Here is an 18,539-nt window from a genome sequence, read left to right as displayed (position 1 = left end):
GGGTTGTTTTTTTTTTAAAGTGCTGGGAGGCTGGGGCCAGGCAGGGGAGCAGGCCAGGCAGGGCATCCAGGGCTTGTCCTGTGGCTCCCCCTGCCCAAATATAGGCAGGCACAGCCGGAGAAGTCACAGGAGAACCTGCAGCTGCCCAGCTGTGCCTGACTCTCCCTGGCCAATCCGAATCTCCGAATCTCTTCTCCGAATCAATTTGCAAGCTTTGGATTCAGTTTGGACCTTTTTATGGGTCTCCCAATTCAGTTTGGATTTGGAAGTTTGACTGCCGAATCGGGCTGAATCTCCTCCAAATCAAATTGGTGACCAAAGCTTTGCACAGCCCTACTATGTAGCTTTGGTACAAGCAGTCTGTGCTGCAACACTGATAGCTCAAGATTCAAACTCTACTGATGATTCATGACCGAGTGCTAGTAAATCGTACAGATTAGAATTTCCTTTTTCAAACTAGGGAGTCTCATGCATAAGAATGTGCAACCTTAATTCTGCATCTTAGGATGCTGTCAAAGCAGGGAGCTGGTATTCCGTGCTGGATCTAAGGGATGGCTTGTGGGAGCCAGCTCTTCTTTTTACTGTATTCCTTGTCAGGATTGTGGTTATCCTTAATTGCGTGCTTTATTCAGGGGTGTAGGTTGTAGCCATGTTGGTCAAAGGACATAGGCAGATAAGGTTCTCTGGGTAAATCTGATCTCTTTTATTAGACCAACTCAAATAGTTGGAAAAATTCTTTGCAAGCTTTCACACAAAAAATGTGTGTGTACCTGTGCACGTGTATTTGTGTTTCTATTTAATTTCTTCATGCAGCACTTGCAGAGTAAATTAATATCTGCTATACATTTTGAGGGTTGAATCAATTCTGTTCATTAATGGTTTATTTTTAATTATTTCTAAGATAAATAACTCCTTGCAAAGGTCCCTACTTCTTCTGGTCCATCTGATTCCCAGGGTACTAAATAAGTTTCCTCCTTACTTAATTGCAAACGGAGTTCTGTTTAAACCTCAGTGGGGAAAGGAGGCTTTTAAATGTGAATTTACAGGAACATCAATACTTAAAACTTATTTTTAAGGAAAGGAACAGTTGAGTGGTGATCAAGGCTTTTATTAATTGTCTGTGTGCAGAAGTGATTTGACATGTTTTTCTTGGCAAAGCTATATGTGGGTAATCCAGGATTAATGAAGTATAAAACAAAGGATGCCAAGTGACACTTTGCCATGTCTGACACTTCTACAATGGTTTTTTAGCACTTTATTTTTTGATCCACAGAACCGTTGGCTGCAGTCTTGAAACAGGGCTCACATTGTGTCAGCAGTAATAGGTGCAGTAGCGACCTACAAGGAAATGGATGTGTGCAGATGAAAAGACTGGGTGAAATGTAGAGCAAAATAGCAAGGGTTTCCAGAGTTCGTTCCATGATATTGAAGCATGAGTTTTTAAAAAATCATGTATAGAAATTCTTTCTTTTGTAGCAGTCTGTTGAAATTCAAATATATTTAGGGACAAGGTTTCTAAAACTGGCTGCCTCAATTGTTCCTGAACTGTACCTGTGCAGAACAGGGAAGTATTTGGAAGGGTCTTTCCATGGAGAATCCTTTGTATGTGCTCAAAATTGCAACATCCTTCTGGACTTTGGCTGAAGAGGGAATGCAAACTTGGGTGTAATGCTTAACAGTAATCTAATGACTAATTGGAACTGTTTTCATCTCCCTCAAAATATTTTAAATCAAGCTTTTATGTATATTTGTAATACATGAACTTTTGCTTGTTCAGTATTACAGCTAAAATTAGAAGCGAGTTGCAGTGCTTGACAAACTGATGTTACTGTTATCTTTTTCTGAACCTGTAGCAGCTTGCCCATGTTGTAGATTTTAATTAGTTTCAAATGTTTTTCACAGGACACTGATTTGAAAAAAACAGTTGATGAAAGCGCCCGGATTCAGAGAGCATACAACCACTATTTTGATCTGACCATTGTAAATGACAATCTAGACAAAGCCTTTGAGAAACTACAGACTGCTATAGAGAAATTAAGGTTGGAGCCACAGTGGGTCCCAATTAGCTGGGTATACTGAGAGATTTCTGAAGATGGTCTTAAATAAATGAAATAGCTGCAACAGGCATTCTGCTGAGAAGACACGTAGAGAAGATAACTGCAGCACCCATGCATTTTTACTCTGTGTATATTCAAATGGTACACTATTCTGACTTTTTATATAAAATGCTGAAGGGAAAGTGTACTTAAATATGTAACTTATTTTAATTTTTCTAACTTTTTACAGATAGCCTTTCTATTCATATCACATGAAGGAAATGCGTTGAAGCATTTTTATATGTTTTGATTTAGTACCTTTGCCTTTTTCATCTAAAACTTTTAATCATTCACTTAAACATTTGCATTTTGGTCTTACATTTTCACTGTGATTAAACAAGGATACTTGAAACAATTTTTGTAAAATTCTTGTGGAAGTCAGTGTTTAACTGGTAATATGTCAGTTTGTTAATAGGAGAAAACACTAAACTTTTCCTAATAAGCATCTTGAACTAATTTTACGGGAGCAAACATTTTAAATACTGAAGTGGCAACCAGCACACAGCTACTTTGCTCCAGCTTCTTACTGCTCAATGTTTTTACATTTTTGCAGTTTCATAGGTTCTTAATGTGTCTCATGATTTAGACAAATGTATTGTAGATTCCCCCATATGTATCTTTAAAAAATAATGTAAGCAATACCTTGCACTCAACTTATTAGGCTACTTTTGGGGGCTGACCTTTTAGCCCATTACAAATGAGGTACTGTTGTCAGAAAGGTTTTATGTAATGTAAGTCTTTGTAATTGGAATCCTGGTGTAGTAGCCTGAGAGAGAACCATATCATATGGAGCCTTGCACTGAGGCTTAGTGTATAGGACTTATTTATTCGCACTTGTTGAAAATACATTACTAAAAGAAAGACTCCTGTTCTTTCATTGAGACATTGTTCAGTATTTGTATATTGATCTGTGAATTCAGCTCCTATGCTAGTTAGCTGGTTCTTATTTTACTTTGGGGAATATTTGTGAGTACTCAGCTGTTGTGTTTTATGAAATGTGATGTAATGGGGGTTTTGTGCTATTTGTTACATTGTGTTTTAAACTGCATTCTTCACCGAATAGCTTGTGAAATTGAAAACTTGTCAGATGCTAAAGATCAGTGTTTATACCTTTTGTTTCATAACAGGCTTTTTTGTGTTTGGTGATAAAATAATTCTTCCTTTAGTACGCTCATTGGCATAATTCACATTATTTCCAAGGTCATAGTCATTCATCTTTTCAAGACTTGCTAATGTAAATTCTGCTTAATGAGTATAAAATGAAAATACAGATTGTCAGTAAGACAAGCTATTCTTGTGACCATATTTTGTTATGCTACTTGTTGTATATAGCCACATTCATTACATATCAGTATAGGTGCCTAAATTGCAGTCACCTACCCACTTAACTTATTTTCCATATGGTGACAGGCACCTGACTTCTGAATTTTTTTCCACACCAAAGCATAAGGTACAATGCCAACAAGAAGGCAACTCACTAAAAAACTCAAAAGAGGCTGATACAGTATAAGACAATAGCGTACCTTTTGGTCTTTTAAAGACTTCCTGTGTGTAAGAAAACAGGGTTTGGATTGTTTTAAATAATTACTTTATACAGAGAAATGGCAAGTCTCAGCAAAGTTATATTATAGAAGATTAAAACCTCTGAGGTATTTTTTTAAAGATTCCAATATATTTTGTAAATGTTATACAAAATTTTGCATAGCCTTGGTCTTGTCCTTGGCTCTTGGTACTGAGATATTTCAGTCTTTCAAGGAAGTCTGAAATCCTCAAAAAGATTTTTATCACTGCTTTATTTATCACTTTTCATTTAGTTAAGTTTTGTAGGATGTATTTGGTTTGTGTGTTTTTTATTAAATTTAATTGATTTTATAAATATGGCACCGGCCTGCCACTTCCATTTGCTATTCTTAGGAGCCTAGTTCGATGACACAGATGTTTAGGAGATGCCTGGAGGGGAATAGTCTTGTACTGTAGTTAGCAGCAACAAATAGTAAATTCATTGCTTGAATACTTTAATGAGCCACTTGGTACTACAGTTTTATGTCTGTAATTAAAACTACCAGTTTCCTTTGTTGTATGTTATGTAACAGGAGACCAACATATATGCTATCTAGACAGATACTATACTCTCTAATATGAGGTTTAAATTACAATTCAGGAATTATAATAATGCCCTAAGTGGATTGGGCTAGTACCTCAAGAGTAAGTGAAATGGAAAGATATTCACAAACGCTAGATGCTTGGGAGAGATGATCCTGCCCTGAATGTGAGTTGGACTAGATGACCTCCTGAGATCCCTTCCAGCCCTATTTTTGTATAATTTCCTTTCCATACCATAATGTAAACTCCACTGGTTCTGTTGCTTTTGTTATATTTCATTTTGTTAATGAAACCATGTCAAGTTTTCACACCAAGAAAACTACTGTACCATTTTCATCATTGTTTTAGTGGTAATACTGTTGAAAGGGCCTATCCAATCAGCATGGTACTCTAGTAGTTATATGTATAGCATGTGTTCAGTAGTGCAGAAAATGTGAAATCTGTCACTCTGGAGATTAGCACAATTACCACTAGATTCCAGCCTCTTAAAAGTGAATAAGGAATACGATTCGGGGACTCCCTCAGATAAAGGTTTGTCTGCCAGGATGCATGTATATCAAACCCAGCGTAGGTATAATTTGGGTCTCCGATCTTAATTTTGTAAGAGAACCTAATTCCTTTTTGTTTGTTTTAAGAAATTTCTTGGATTATCAAAGTATGCTGTCTTTATTCAGGACCAGTTTAGCTGTCTAAACTCATGTAGTTTCTATTTAAAACAGCTGTTAAGAAAATGTGTGATTTTTTTTTTTTTTTCCCCCCCCACCATGCCCTTCAAAATAAGAAAATATAGGTTTGCATCCAAATATACCAGCTTAGAAAGGCTAGACATCTCTTACACTTTAAAAACATTTTTTTGAAAGATCTTAAGCCATTTTTATAGTTTTTAAGAATTTCCAGCCTATTTACAGAGACAAGTGACTTGCAATAATACAATATTGGTAGGAAGTATGGTCAGCTAGAAGATGTTTCCACAAATTCAATTGTACTGCATAATATACAAATAATGAAAAAGTTCAATGAATGCCATCTCTTTAAATTGAAAATACTCAAGATATACAGTGTTGTTATGCTTATAAAACTGGGAGTTTTAGGTGAATATAAGATTTCTTATTGTTTAGGATTTCCTTTTATTTGGTGCATCTTGCTGAATCCTGAACACTCAGTTTTTGCAGATGGTGAAAAGTAAATTTTAATGCTGATTCACCATAAAAAATAATAGATGGTTAGGCATGAAATGGAAGTACTGCTACATTTTTAAGGTACCTGGTGTTTATTACAAGATAAATATAGTTTTTAAAAAGTTGTAAAAAATCAAATGGATATCTATGCATATGTATGTATGTAGGTGATAAAACAGAAGATGTTTGTGTACACAGTCATGTTATTGATGTACCAAGGTTAATCCAGAAATACTTCTGCAAGGTGAGATATAGTAAAACTAGCCCATGTTTCTAACTGAAATGTGACAAGTAATAAAATATTTTTTTAAGCATATAGATATTCCACCCTAAAAATTCTTTGTTTATCTATAACTTGCACCTGTATTAAGAAGTGCACGAGATGCTGTAAAATTCTTTGCATATGTAGAGAGAGTTGTAGAGGAAATATTGGCTTCCTCAGTGAATGAAAGCTTTTACTTTAAATGCAGTCAGAATGGCAAGAATGATAACTTATTTCATGGATGGACTAAATTTAAACACATTTCAATTGTAAATGCTTTGTGTGCACTTACATATACACAAGTGGTTATTTCATAGCAAAATGGGGTCAGAGGGGCAAGCGGAAGTGCTCTGGGTCAAGATGCAAGGGGGCTGTGGGGAGAGGGTTCTACTACAGATCCCCCAACCAAGGGGAGGAGCTGGACCGGGAATTTTCGGGCCAGCTTGCATAGGCACTTAAGGCAAGGGATGTAGTTGTCATGGGTGACTTCAATTACCCGGACATCTGCTGGGAGGAACAGTCAGTCAGGTTGGGCCGTTCCAGGAGGTTCCTGGCCGAGATACAGGACCTCCACTTAATTCAGGAGGTGCACAGTCCCACCAGAAGAAATGCCCTGTTGTATCTGGTTCTGGCCACAGGCGATGACCTGGTAAGGGGCCTTCAGGTCCTTGACCACCTGGGTGATAGCAATCATCGTTTGCTGAAATTCACCATCCAGCGCAGGGTGTTAAGAGCCTGCAGCAAGGGGGTAGCCCTAGACTTCAAGAGGGCCAACTTCAACGAGTTGAGATTAGTGGGAGAGGGTCTGGGGTTTTCAAGAGCAGGGGAGCTCAGTGCCTAAGATGAGTGGTTGTTCCTTAAGAAGACGATAGTCAGGGCCCAAGTGGTGACCATCCCAACAAAAAGCAAGGGGGGCAGGAGTGCCCGAAAGCCCCCCTGGCTCACCAAGGGTGTACGGGAATGCCTGATTGCCAAAAAGGTGGAGTGCAACCGGTGGAAGGGGGGTGCTGTCTCCAAAGAGGTGTAGACCTCCTCTGCTCGGGCCTGTAGGGGGACTGTCAGGAAAGCTAAGGTGGACATACAGCAAGGATTACCATCCAAAATCAAAGATAATAAAAAAAAATTTCAAATATATAGGGAGGATGAAGAAAGAACCAGGAAATGTGGGGCCCCTGCAAGATCCTCTGGGCAATCTGGTGGTTGTGCCAGAGGAGAAAGCAGACCTCTTTAACCAATTCTTCACCTCCATTTTCTTGGGCAGGGACCGGGACTTCCCCACCATGATGCAAGATGGACTAGAGGGGAACGCCTCCAGACCTCAGGGTGGGGAGGACCGGGTTAGAGAGCTTCTGGAGGGGATGGATGTATTCAAATCGGAGGGTCCAGATGCTCTCCACCCCAGGGTGTTGAGGGAGCAAGCAGGGGTTATTGCAGGGCCGTTGGCATGGCTTTATGAGCATTTGTGGTGCTCGGGCCAGGTGCCAGACGATTGGAAGATAGCCATCGCGGTCCCCATCTTTAGCAAAGGGAGGAGGGAGGACCTGGGCAACTATAGGCCTGTCAGTCTTACCTCAATCCTAGGGAAATTCTTTGAGAAGATCATCATGGAGCACATCTGTGATGGGCCGGCCTCAGGGATGATGCTCAAGGGCAACCAGCATGGTTTCATTAGGGGCAGGTCATGTCAGACCAACCTGATTGCCTTTTATGATCAGGTCACAAAAGCATTGGATGCAGGTATCGCCTGGGATGTAGTCTTTCTGGACTTCAGCAAGGCCTTTGACACCGTCTCCCACCCCATCCTCATTAAAAATTTGGGCAACTGTGGCATTAATGCCTACACAGTCAGATGGATTATAGATTGGCTGAAGGGTCGCAGGCAGAGGGTGGTGGTGGACGGGTCATATTCGACCTGGGGAGTAGTGGGCAGCGGAGTCCCCCAGGGCTCGGTCCTTGGGCCTGCACTGTTCAATTTCTTTATCAGCGATTTGGACGACGGGGTCAAAAGCAACCTGTTTAAATTTGTTGATGATACCAAAATTTGAGGTGAGGTGAGCACACTAGTAGGGAGGGAAAGACTGCAGCAAGACCTGGATAGGTTACAGGGATGGGCTAGCAAAAACAGGATGTGCTATCAAGTGCAGGGTGCTGCACTTGGGCAGTAGTAACCAGCAGCACACTTATAAGATGGGAAACTCCTTTCTTGAGAGCATGGAGGCAGAAAGGGATCTTGGAGTCATTACTGACTCCAAGATGAACATGGGCTGACAATGTGCGATCACGGTTGGTAGGGCTGACCGGACCTTGTTGTGCATCCACAGATGCATCTCTAGCAGGGCCAAGGAGGTGATCCTCCCCCTTTTTGCAACACTAGTCAGGCCACAGCTGGAATACTGTGTCCAGTTCTGTGTGCCCCACGCCAGGAGGGATGTGCACAACATTGAGAGGGTCCAGAAAAGGGCTACCCGCATGATCCGGGCACAACAGGGCAGACCCTACAATGAGAGACTGCGGGACCTGAACCTGTTCAGCCTTCACAAGTGAAGGCTGAGGGGGGACCTGGTGACCATCTATAAACTCACTAGGGGGGACCAGAAGGGTTTGGGAGAGACCTTGTTTCCCCTAGCACCCCCTGGCATAACAAGGAATAACAGCCACAAGTTGTTGGAGAGTAGGTTTACATTAGACATCCGTAAGAATTACTTCAGTCAGGGCAGCTAGGATCTGGAACCAACTTCCAAGGGAAGTGGTGCTGGCTCCTACCCTGGGGGGGAGGTCTTTAAGAGGAGGCTTGATGCCTACCTGGGGTCATTTGAGCCCAGTTTTTTCTCCTGCCCTGGCAGGGGGTCGGATTTGAAGATCTACAAGGTTCCCTTCCGACCTTACTTCTATGATTCTAGGGTAGCGGCACTATTTTCTAAAAGTTATGTTAGTGAGTCAATCTAAGATCCAAAATATTTTGATAAAGCTCACCGTAGTAAGACACAGTAGACCATGTCATCCTTTATGTATTTTAACTTTTTAAAATTATAAAATTAACTAAAATTAGCTTTTTTAAATTATAAAATTAACTAAATAAAAGTGAAATTTTAGCAGTATCACAAGTGGATGTAAGTGAGGAAACTCAACAGTATGAGTTTGTGTCCATCTGCAGTGTTCTCAGATCGGTATGGCTGCCTGAACCTTGTGGTGCAAGAAATTTATGAAACCAGGGTATCAGCCCAACTTAAACTTTTTGAATGTCTGTGTTTATAGACCAGGGATGGGCAAAATATGGCCTGCAGGCTGGATGCAGCCCGTGAGGCCATTCTGTCCGGCCCACGGGGCCCCTAAAAAAATGTAGAAAATTAATATTTCTCTGCCCTTGGTTCCTGTAAAAAAAAAAAATGACAGGAACCAAGGGCAGTAGGACCCAGGGGAAGCCTGACGGGCTCTAACAACAGTGGAACTGCCTGGCCCCACCCCCTAGCCAGAAGCCCCAGCCCTGGGAGCACATGGCTGCCCTGGTGCAGGGGGCGGTGTGGGGAAAGCCCTGACAGGGAAGGAGAGCAGGGCGGGGGGGAAGCAGCCCCTCCCTGCCCCATGCTGCAGCTACTTGTAGCCCGCATGGGGCTGCCTGTACCTCTGCTGGAGAGCCCCATGTGGGCTGTGAGCACCTGCAGTGCAGGGTGCCATGCATGGGGCGGGGAGGGGCTGCTTTCCCCACCCCACTGCGTTCAGCACCACCTTGTAACCCAGCCCCACTGCCAGGCTGACAATGGGGCGGATTACAAGCTGGTGCTGAGCGCAGGGAAAAGTGGCCCCTTGCCCACCCCGGGGCCAGCCATGGGATGGGTGAGGGGCCACTTCCCTGCGCTCAGCACCAGCTACTTCCCTGCTGGCAAGCAGGGGGTTGGGGCTGTGCACTGCCCCCTGCCTGTAACACAGGGCTGGGGGGCACTGGGAGTGAGTGCGTAGGGAGCCAGTGAGAGCATGGGGCCTGCACTGGTGTTCCAGGGCCAGCTTCCCTCTCCCTGCTGGTGCAGCCCAGCCCAGCTCCACGGACCCCTGCCAGCCTGTGCCCTGCTCCGGGCCCCACTGGTGCTCGCCCTGGGACATTGGTCCCAAGTTAGTGACCAGGGGGTGGGGCACTTGTCAAGGGGTGGGGCTATCCATGCAGCCCTCGACAGCCTGCCAAAACTGGGTAAGCGGCCTTCCTCTGCAAATAATTGTCCGCCTCTGTTATAGACACTTCTAAGGTTTGCAGGCTTAAAATTTGATGTATTCCATGTCCATATTGGCTTGATGGGTTTCCAAGATGGTGATGCAGACAATAGAAAAATATTTTTAAAATCTGGAAAGTTCCAGATTAGGTGCCCTTTTAAAACTTAATTTGCATCCTACTGAGTCCTTACTTTAAAGATGGCAAAGGCAACGTCTGGAAATTGGGAGGTACAGATTTCTTACCCAGTCCAATCTTTAACCAGCTCTAAGAACTTAGCCAAGTCCCTCTTTGTACCTGTTTCCTCTCTGTCCTTTGCCTGATTCACTTTTATTTAAGTGGTAAGCTCTTTGGCTAGGGACAGACATTCAAAAAGCCTGAGCCTGAATTGATTCAATCTTTGCAGATTAGTCTAATCTGACTGGGCTGAACTAGTTTGAAACTGGACAGACCTTCTCTCTGGACTGAGGAAATTCAGGCACATGCCTGCAGTAGCTCAGGCTTGAAGCCAAGGGGTGCTAGAACAGCTCTCCCTTCCTTTCTACAGGGAGCTGAGCTGAGGCGGGTGGGGGCATACCCTGGCCAGGCCCCAGCAGGACTCTCTTATTAGGGAGGTCTGCCTGCACGGTCCCAGGCTTTTCTCCACTGGCTGCTCAAGGGGTGGGAGTGTTGCCAGCCTCCGGCTAGCACTCAAGTCAAGGGTGTGTGTGGAGTGCATGCATCTATTGATGATGATACAGAGCTTTTCAATCTCCCTCCCTGCTTTATCATATTGTCTGCAGCAAACTGACAGGCCAGCAAGCCAGAGGGGGGTGCAGGGGCTGATAACAGTCTTTATCACCTGATTAGCAAAACAATAGTCTCTCTTCACATTACATCAAACTTCTTAAACAGCTTACTGGCTGACCTGTTGATTAGCTAATCAATGGCTCTGATTTAATTAAAACCAGCAAGGGGTCTGTGACAGACATTGCATAAACCAGTTTGACCTAATTCAGTTAAACCTGGTTGAATGTCGTATCAGACTTATGTCAAACCGGTTTTAGCCATTTTCAGACTGGTTTATGTGCACTGAACATATGTTCTGTTACAGGTTTAAAGCAGTTTCTGATCACTTGAACCGATTTATATGTAATGTCTGTCTCTAGCCTTTGACAGACTTTCTCATTGTGTTTATAAAGTGCCTACTCTGATATAGCCCCAATTTCCACTAGTACATGTAGGCACTAATGTGATAGAAAAAATAAGTACTATGACCTAGATGTATGGTACATATTTCCTTCCCCATCTACTGTGCACTCCCACCAGCATCCAAAAATCCACTGATTGAACATGAACATGCGTGGTTCCTACTAGGCTTCTTGACTTAAGCTTCATTGTTTTGAAGTTACCATCATATTTAATTCATTCATATCCTATAGAGATTAAGAAACATTTTTAGTTGAAACTCAATATCTAAAATATTGGGTAATACTACATTTAAAAGGGAATGCTCTGTGAGAGATCAGGTATCCACATCAACCAAAGAGAGATACAAAACTCTTCAGTATATCGGGCCTGTTGCCTTAATTGTTGTCCCTGTCGCTGTCGACCCCTATGTTAGAAAATGGTCTGAGGCCATAAAAGGGCGTGAGTAGTTGGCGGCACTTCCTTTGGTATTAGGTTTCCTTGATAGACTGCCAGAAAACAAAAGTGGGAAAATCAGTATGGTACAAGACCCTTAATTTTTCTTTAGTTTGTGTCTGTTTTTTTTATGTAACAGTCTTTCTGGTTGCATTTCTTTCTTGCTTATTGGTATGACCTGTTTGGGATTAACATTTTGTCTCTAAGGTATTGAAGCTTGTAGCTGACAGGATTGTGGGAAAACAAATATTTTTATTTAAGGCTGATTTAAACTATTTTTGTTTGTAATAGTTGCCATGATAAGAGCTAGAAAAATAATAAAAAATATTTTGAAAATACTTGTCAAATAACCATTTTTCACAGAAACACTGTTGACTTCTTCAAATATACTGAGTGATCCCTAAAAAATGCATAATTTTCTAACCTGAAAAACAATGTACTAGAAATAACCTACATACAAGTTAATGACTGCTGTCGGAGTTTTATTTGTTGAACAATGGTATAGGGTATGATTCCTTGTACTGGTGCACATGCTGAGTACCAGTCTCCTGCTATGAACTTCTATATCATTTATTGATACTTTTATTGAAGCTGTAGTTTACCAGTACAGCTTTCAAAAAAATGCAAAGCATCTTGGCCAGGGCATCATGTATAATTAGTACCACTGATTAGTAACTTACTATTAACAGGTAAATTTATTTTTACGGTGGACTTGGACTATAATTATATTCTGCGAGCTATTGTAAACGTGATTGTAAATCACATTTTCCATATTTTTAACTTTGTCAAGCTATGTGGATATAAATTCTTTTTTGTTTTGCTGCTAACACAAGATGTGGTATGGTCAGAACCCTAACCAAGTCTCAAGCATGAAAGAGTTACGTTAGCTCTAGGGACACTTCCTCGGAGATGTCCCCCCCTTTTTTAATGAGGTTGTATCCGGCACTTCATCAGGCTTAAGGATGGGTTAACTGGCCACAGACATGGCTAATGTAAATACTGTCCCATAGGTGGGCCAGCAGGTATTTCTCTAGAAAATGGGTAATAAAGTCACTTTGTACTATTTGTCCTCAAACAGTACATGTAGTGGAGGCTGCAAACAGTAGTGGGGTGGCCAATTTAAACTGGATTTTTGTTTCAAAATACAGTACAGTGTACTCCATATAATATGCAAATCACCTCTGCCATAGACTTTCTTTCTTTCTTTTAAAAATGCATGTTGATTGTTCTTTACTTCCACAAATGATCCATTGCCTCTGTATATGTTCTTATGTATTTTTGGTACAGTAAGAGGGCCTACTAATACTGAAAGGAGTCTGTAGCCTGAGGTTACTTTTTCAGGAACTGGGATAAGAAATTCAGTATTTTGCTCAAGTTACACTGATTTACATTGATATTAAATGTGTCCATCATCTTGCGTTGAGATTTCACTTATCTTGCTTGTTTTTTCACCTGTGATATTCCTTTTGGAAATTAATGTGCATGCCTTTTCTATAAACTAATGAATTTAAAAACTGGACTTGTGAGTTTTAAACTGCTGTCTTCTAGTGTATACAGTTCTCAGTAGTGCAAAAAACACAAAAGAGAATCTTTTCTGCCACACTGACCGATTGTTGAATTTAAATTTTGTAATGCAAGCCTGTGAAAATCATTTAGTAATTAAATTTTTACCTAAGAACCTCAGTACTATGGAAGATCCCCAATGGGTGGGAACTGCTGGCATTACAGCTTTACATATATAAAATGAGTTCATATGTAGGACTACATTTTAATCATATTTTGTTTAAGGTGCCCCCATTATCCTATTGTCTTTTTCATGTTCTGTATAGTCCAGCATTAATATGTTAATGTACAAATCTGTGAAATTGTTAATTCCTAACAAACTATTTTTGTATATAATAAAGATTTAATATTGGGAAAAATGTAAATTAATTCTTTTCTGATTTTAGATATGCTCTGAATCTTAACCAGCCAGGTAAATTGACATGGTCAGACTTCACCTTAGTGTATACCTAAGGTAATACCTGACCAGTGTCATTTGTTGTTTTAAACTTCAGTTGTGTATCCATTACAGAAAATGGGCTGCATACCTGTTTCCCTGATACTCCCAGAAATCTTGATTTTTGTCTGTATAGTCTTGTTAAAGTGCATGTGGGAGTTACATATTAGCTAAAGAGACAACATGGCTCAGATTGCAGGTTTTCAGTTTACAGATATTAACATAGTGAACTTTATTAAAAAGTTTTAATGAGCTCATAATCCAGAGTACATGAATGTTCTAAGAAGTGGATGAGAGAAACTGGCACATAAAAATTAGATGAAGTCTGCATTGTAAGTTGAATGGAAAAAGATATGAACTCATGCCTTCAAAAAATATTTTAAAGATCTCTTATTCTTTCTGTGCATTTGTTTGAAACTACAGCAGTGGTCCTAACGTTTAGTTCAGATATGGGATAGCTGATGAAACTCTTGTGAGAGGCTGCTAGACAAATTGCATAAAATAAGATAAATCTGAAAAGAGTAACTGAGAGAACAGGGAGTGAATGGGATGCAATCCCATTATAAAAATATCAGGGAGGACTTTTTCCCATTTCTTGATTATCCAGAAGCATTTTGGTGTTCGTGTACCACTGCAATTTTTAAATGTCATAATGACAGTGAAAATTGTCATAATGTTTCTGGTTATGCTGTTAGAACTCCCCATAGGTGTCTAGAGTCACCAGTGTCATCAGGGCAGACGCTGTCAGTGTAATTTGACTCCATTGGTGGTGTGCAGGGGAGTAGGTGCTGCCAGTCACGTCAGGTTTTTTCAGTTTGGATGGTCTCTGCACATGCTGTCAAGATACTATCAGTTATGTCATGTCCTTAATCTAATTGTTACAAGACAGAAAATCTTTGTCTCTTTATGATAAAGAGCTTAGCCAGGTTTATTGTCTACACACAAGCCTAGACACAACAGTTGGTCCATGATGCTAGGTGGATTGTCTGCAATCATGATACAGGTATAAACATAACCACTAAGCCCAGTGTGAAGTATTGAGGATTGCCAGGCTCCTTTTTATACACTGATCAAAACAACTTTGAATTTTACGGCATACACATCCTAGTTCTCATCAATTACTGAAACATCTTCAGGTGACATCGCCAACATCCTACTTCTCACAATTAGGAAACACCTGTTTGCCAAGTCACTTATCTGGTGCACTATCTTTGTCGTGGCATTCTGTACTAGTCTCATCAGTTTACTCTCTATCTGTTGGCCTTGGAGGCTCCTCTAAAACTAAAAAGCCACTTTCCCAGCAATTTCTGTGCAAGCCACACACAGTATGCCTAGGTTTGTATTCATTGGTCCTATTTTGGTTCATGCTGTTAGCAAGACCTCCGTATGTGCACCGACCTGTAGTTGTATTAATCCATATTCTAGCAGGACCTACACCCTCTGCCTCCTTAGAGATCTGTCCTGGGCAGGATTCTTATTTCTGGATCTTGTACTCCCTGTTAGTAAGAAAGACAGAACTCCCTAAGCTTTTAGAGTTTTGGTTACTAAATGTAGTGTAATAGTTGTAATCAGCAGGGATTCTGGTTTTCTCTGATTAAAAGAAATCCAAAATTCTTTGATTTAACCCCCCTCTCCCCCAAATCCACATTTTTCTGTGATTATGAAACACCACTACACACACACGGAAGTCTCCAAGTACAGGCACTCAATGTGCCAAAATCTGCATACTGAGGCACCAAAGACCTGATGTGAAATGAACTGACAAAGTACTGAAAACAAAGGTACTATTAACAAGAACTAAGGAATTGTCGTAAAACCCTGACCAGACACTGCACAACTATGGGCTAAAGAAAACAACAATTACAAGTTTCCAATTACGGTTGCCGGAGTCATGAGTGGTGCATTTAAGTACAGGTTTCCCTTGCCAGCCACATGGGTTAAGTTCCTGTGGTTGGCAAAACTAAAGACTTATGGGGAAAATGGGGTTAGGGACTTGACTACTGTACATTATAGTGTATAAAAATCATTTTTACCTGCCTTTAATACACAGGGTGGTCAACCAGGTGTAGGCATACTGCTAGGGTTACTTAGGTTACAGGGGGCATATGCTGGCAGATGGGGATGGAGCACACCCAGGGCGCGGTGGCAGCATCTTCCCCAGCGCATTTGCCTCTTAGCCTGGGGAGAGGGACATGCCGGCCGGCCAGCCCTGTGCAGCACACCATGGCGCTTCACGGCCCTCACCCACCCATCCATCTGAATGGTGGGGAAGGGGGAGGCGTCTTTTGTTCCCACCTCTGCCAGTGCGTGATTAGCTGGTCAGCCTGCAGAAAATAGTGCACATAGCCAGGTAAGTCAGCAGTCAACCTCAGACTCAAAGGAAGAGTGTGGTAAAATGGTGCTAATAAGCTTGGAGCAATGACTGAAGCTGGAGCCCTGTAACAGGGCTGACAAAGGCAGTCAAAGTAGCAGAGACTACATGTCCAGCTGGATCATCAGATCAATCTGTCATCTAAAACAAAATGATGCAACTGGAGATGGGATGGTGGAAGTCTGACAAGCAAGTCAGTGGTGCTGAGTGTCAGATTTGGGACAACTACATACTAGAGGAGAAGCTGCTGCAACATCCAATAAGAAGTGAGTCTGGTTCCTTTAATTGTGCAGGACAATGTCTTTCCAGAAATATTGATGGCTGTTTTGTTACCTTAACCAAAAATTAAAAGGAATAGTGATTTCTGCCTGCGGACAATCTAACTGAATCTTGGGCTGCATCAAGGTGTGCTATGAAATTGGCAATGTGGATCCACTAATCTGTTAGAGAACATTTAAAGAACATTTCACTGGTGCCCAGACAAATTCAGTCCAAGACAGCCATCTGGAGCTCCATGCACTCTGCTACCAACACAGTGCTATCACTGATGCCCCAAGAGGGCCCAAAAGAACATTTCACTGGAGCCTTTCATTTGACATGACTGTCCTTCAGTAACTATAACTTTGAGGTGCAATGCTACATGGAGTTGTTCACAGTTACCCTCGAGTGGGAATGTATGTAGACAAGTACTCCAAGAAGAAAGAAGTGACTTGCCAGTTAATGGAGTGCTTTGAGTTGTGACCTTTATGTAGATTCCACGCCCCATCCTTCTCCTTGTACTCAGAGGCTGACAGGAGGCAGAGAAGTAGGAAACATGCAACGCCCTTAAAGAGCCCATCTTAAAGAACTCCAGTTACCTGGAAAAAAACCTTCTCTTTTCTCACTAAGGGGTTGGAGCTTGCCTCAGGTCAGCTATACTGTCCAGCCAATGAACTCTGAGTTTGTATCCACCAGTGGCAGCTGCCAAATTGTCCCTGGCGGATGTGATGAGTCATTTGGTAAATGAGCCATCCCTTTGGCAGCCTATCACTGACTCCTGCTGCTAGCAGGCCGGTGGCCCTGCCCCAAACACAGCCTTCAAAGCAGGAAGGCAGAGAGTTAAAAACTCTCTGTACAAGTCTCCTGGTGATCTTAACCTGCCCTGATTCTACAGTTTTGCTGTGATTCTCATACCTGCTCTTGGTAGCTGTATCTGGCTTCTGACCTTTGACTTGCTCCTGACGACAACTTTCAGCTTCTGACCCCAGAGCTATTCTTGACTCTGGCTCCTGGCCTTGGCCTGTCTCAGCATCTGACCCTGAGTTCCTGACCCTGGAAGGATCTGTGGAGCTCTTGACTCTTTGGCTCCTAATCCTAGTGTGATCTGTCTCTTCAAACTTTGGCTGCTTGATCCTGGCCTGCCTTGTGCTTGCAGCCCTGGTTCCCAGCTCACACTTAGTCTCCAGTGCCTGCACTGATTTTGGATCCTTGCGCTTTTGCTGTCTTTATGTACCACTACTCTGGCTTGCTGGCCCATTTGTGACCACAACTTCAGTATCCAAACTTAGGCTATCACACTGTCTTCCCTCCTGTCTTAGGACTTAAACAGTTTCTCAGACAACACCAGTAGGTTCCAGTTCTGACAGAACCAGTAAGCCTGATTGACAATTCCCAGTCTGGACAGAGAAATTCTGGATGGAAGGTTTTTGCAAATTTAGATTTTTCTACAGCCATAGATGGGGGTAAAGAGCTCCTCCCTTAGCAATTAAGAGCTTGTGCAGAGGAAGCAGCCCTGTGGCTGTTTTTTTTGCCTGTGTTTTCACCACGATGAGAGTGGAGAGCTCCTGTCCTGCTAGCACTTCAGGTCACAGCACCTACACATGTACTCCCACTGTGCTGTGTGTAACACTATTGATCCTGGGAGTGCTGGCAGCTGGTTACCAGAATTCAAACAACCACCTCAGAAAGATCACAGGATCCACGCAGCCACATTGATCAAAGGGTTTTAGACATTCAGATTTCCTTACAATTTCCCCAGTACACTCCCTACCAAATACCATAGGGAGGGGAAGAATATGGCACTGTGATTTGCTCACAATAATGCCTCCCAAATCACATCCTCCCACAACTTCTAGCTCTGCAATTCCTGGTTTTTAGCCCGTTTTTATTCCCAACTCTTGACTTCCAGATCCTAGAAGGGTGTAGATGTGCTCCTCAGCAACTTCATCTCCCTTGTAATGAATATTTGGCTTCATGATTCTAAACAATTCTCAGCACCTGGTTGCTATTCTGTTCCCCCATTTAACTTTTATAATATTTAAATCATTTCCAGGTCAATGATGCCTAGCAATCCAGAGTGGTTATTAAATGATAAACAGCAACACACTGGGTAAACGATAACATTTCCCAGATAAATCTAGCCAAAATATTCCTGGTGCCAGTTTGGCAGACTTAGACACACAAGGAGAAACATGCTGTTTAGGAATGGCCTTAACAGTTCCTATTTACAGGTACCTGAGAACTTGCAGTATGTCTACCAAATGGCAAACACCAAATAATTCTGAACATGGAACTGCTGTAAGAACAAGCATTACCTTTAGAGAAAAAGGCCCTCATTTTTAAAAGTGGAAACAAAAGCAATAGGGGGAAGTAACTGGGAAAGAAGGGAGAATGCTGCCCTCATTAAATACCTTGTCATAAAAATAACTGGGCAAAACAGTGTACACA

The 18,539-nt window shown here is 41.9% G+C and overlaps 1 protein-coding gene across 4 annotated transcripts in view; it reads left to right on the top strand.

Moving 5' to 3' along the window:
• The window catches only part of PALS2 (protein associated with LIN7 2, MAGUK p55 family member), a 107,308-nt gene extending 93,917 nt beyond the window's left edge, over nucleotides 1-13,391 (top strand). For all 4 annotated transcript variants that reach the window (XM_090046756.1, XM_090046753.1, XM_090046754.1 and 1 more), the window contains exon 12: nucleotides 1,903-13,391. In XM_090046756.1, coding sequence (XP_089902882.1) covers nucleotides 1,903-2,079 — 177 coding nt within the window. In that variant the 3' untranslated portion in view covers nucleotides 2,080-13,391. The remainder of the gene's footprint in view (nucleotides 1-1,902) is intronic.
• Nucleotides 13,392-18,539: the final 5,148 nt, after the last annotated feature.

This window comes from Crocodylus siamensis, chromosome 5 (genome assembly GCF_052110815.1).
Source record: "Crocodylus siamensis isolate JL-2025a chromosome 5, ASM5211081v1, whole genome shotgun sequence".
In the NCBI taxonomy this organism is placed as follows: Eukaryota; Metazoa; Chordata; order Crocodylia; family Crocodylidae; genus Crocodylus; species Crocodylus siamensis.
Note: the sequence above shows the minus strand (reverse complement) of the source record. Positions and strands in the feature narration are given on the sequence as shown.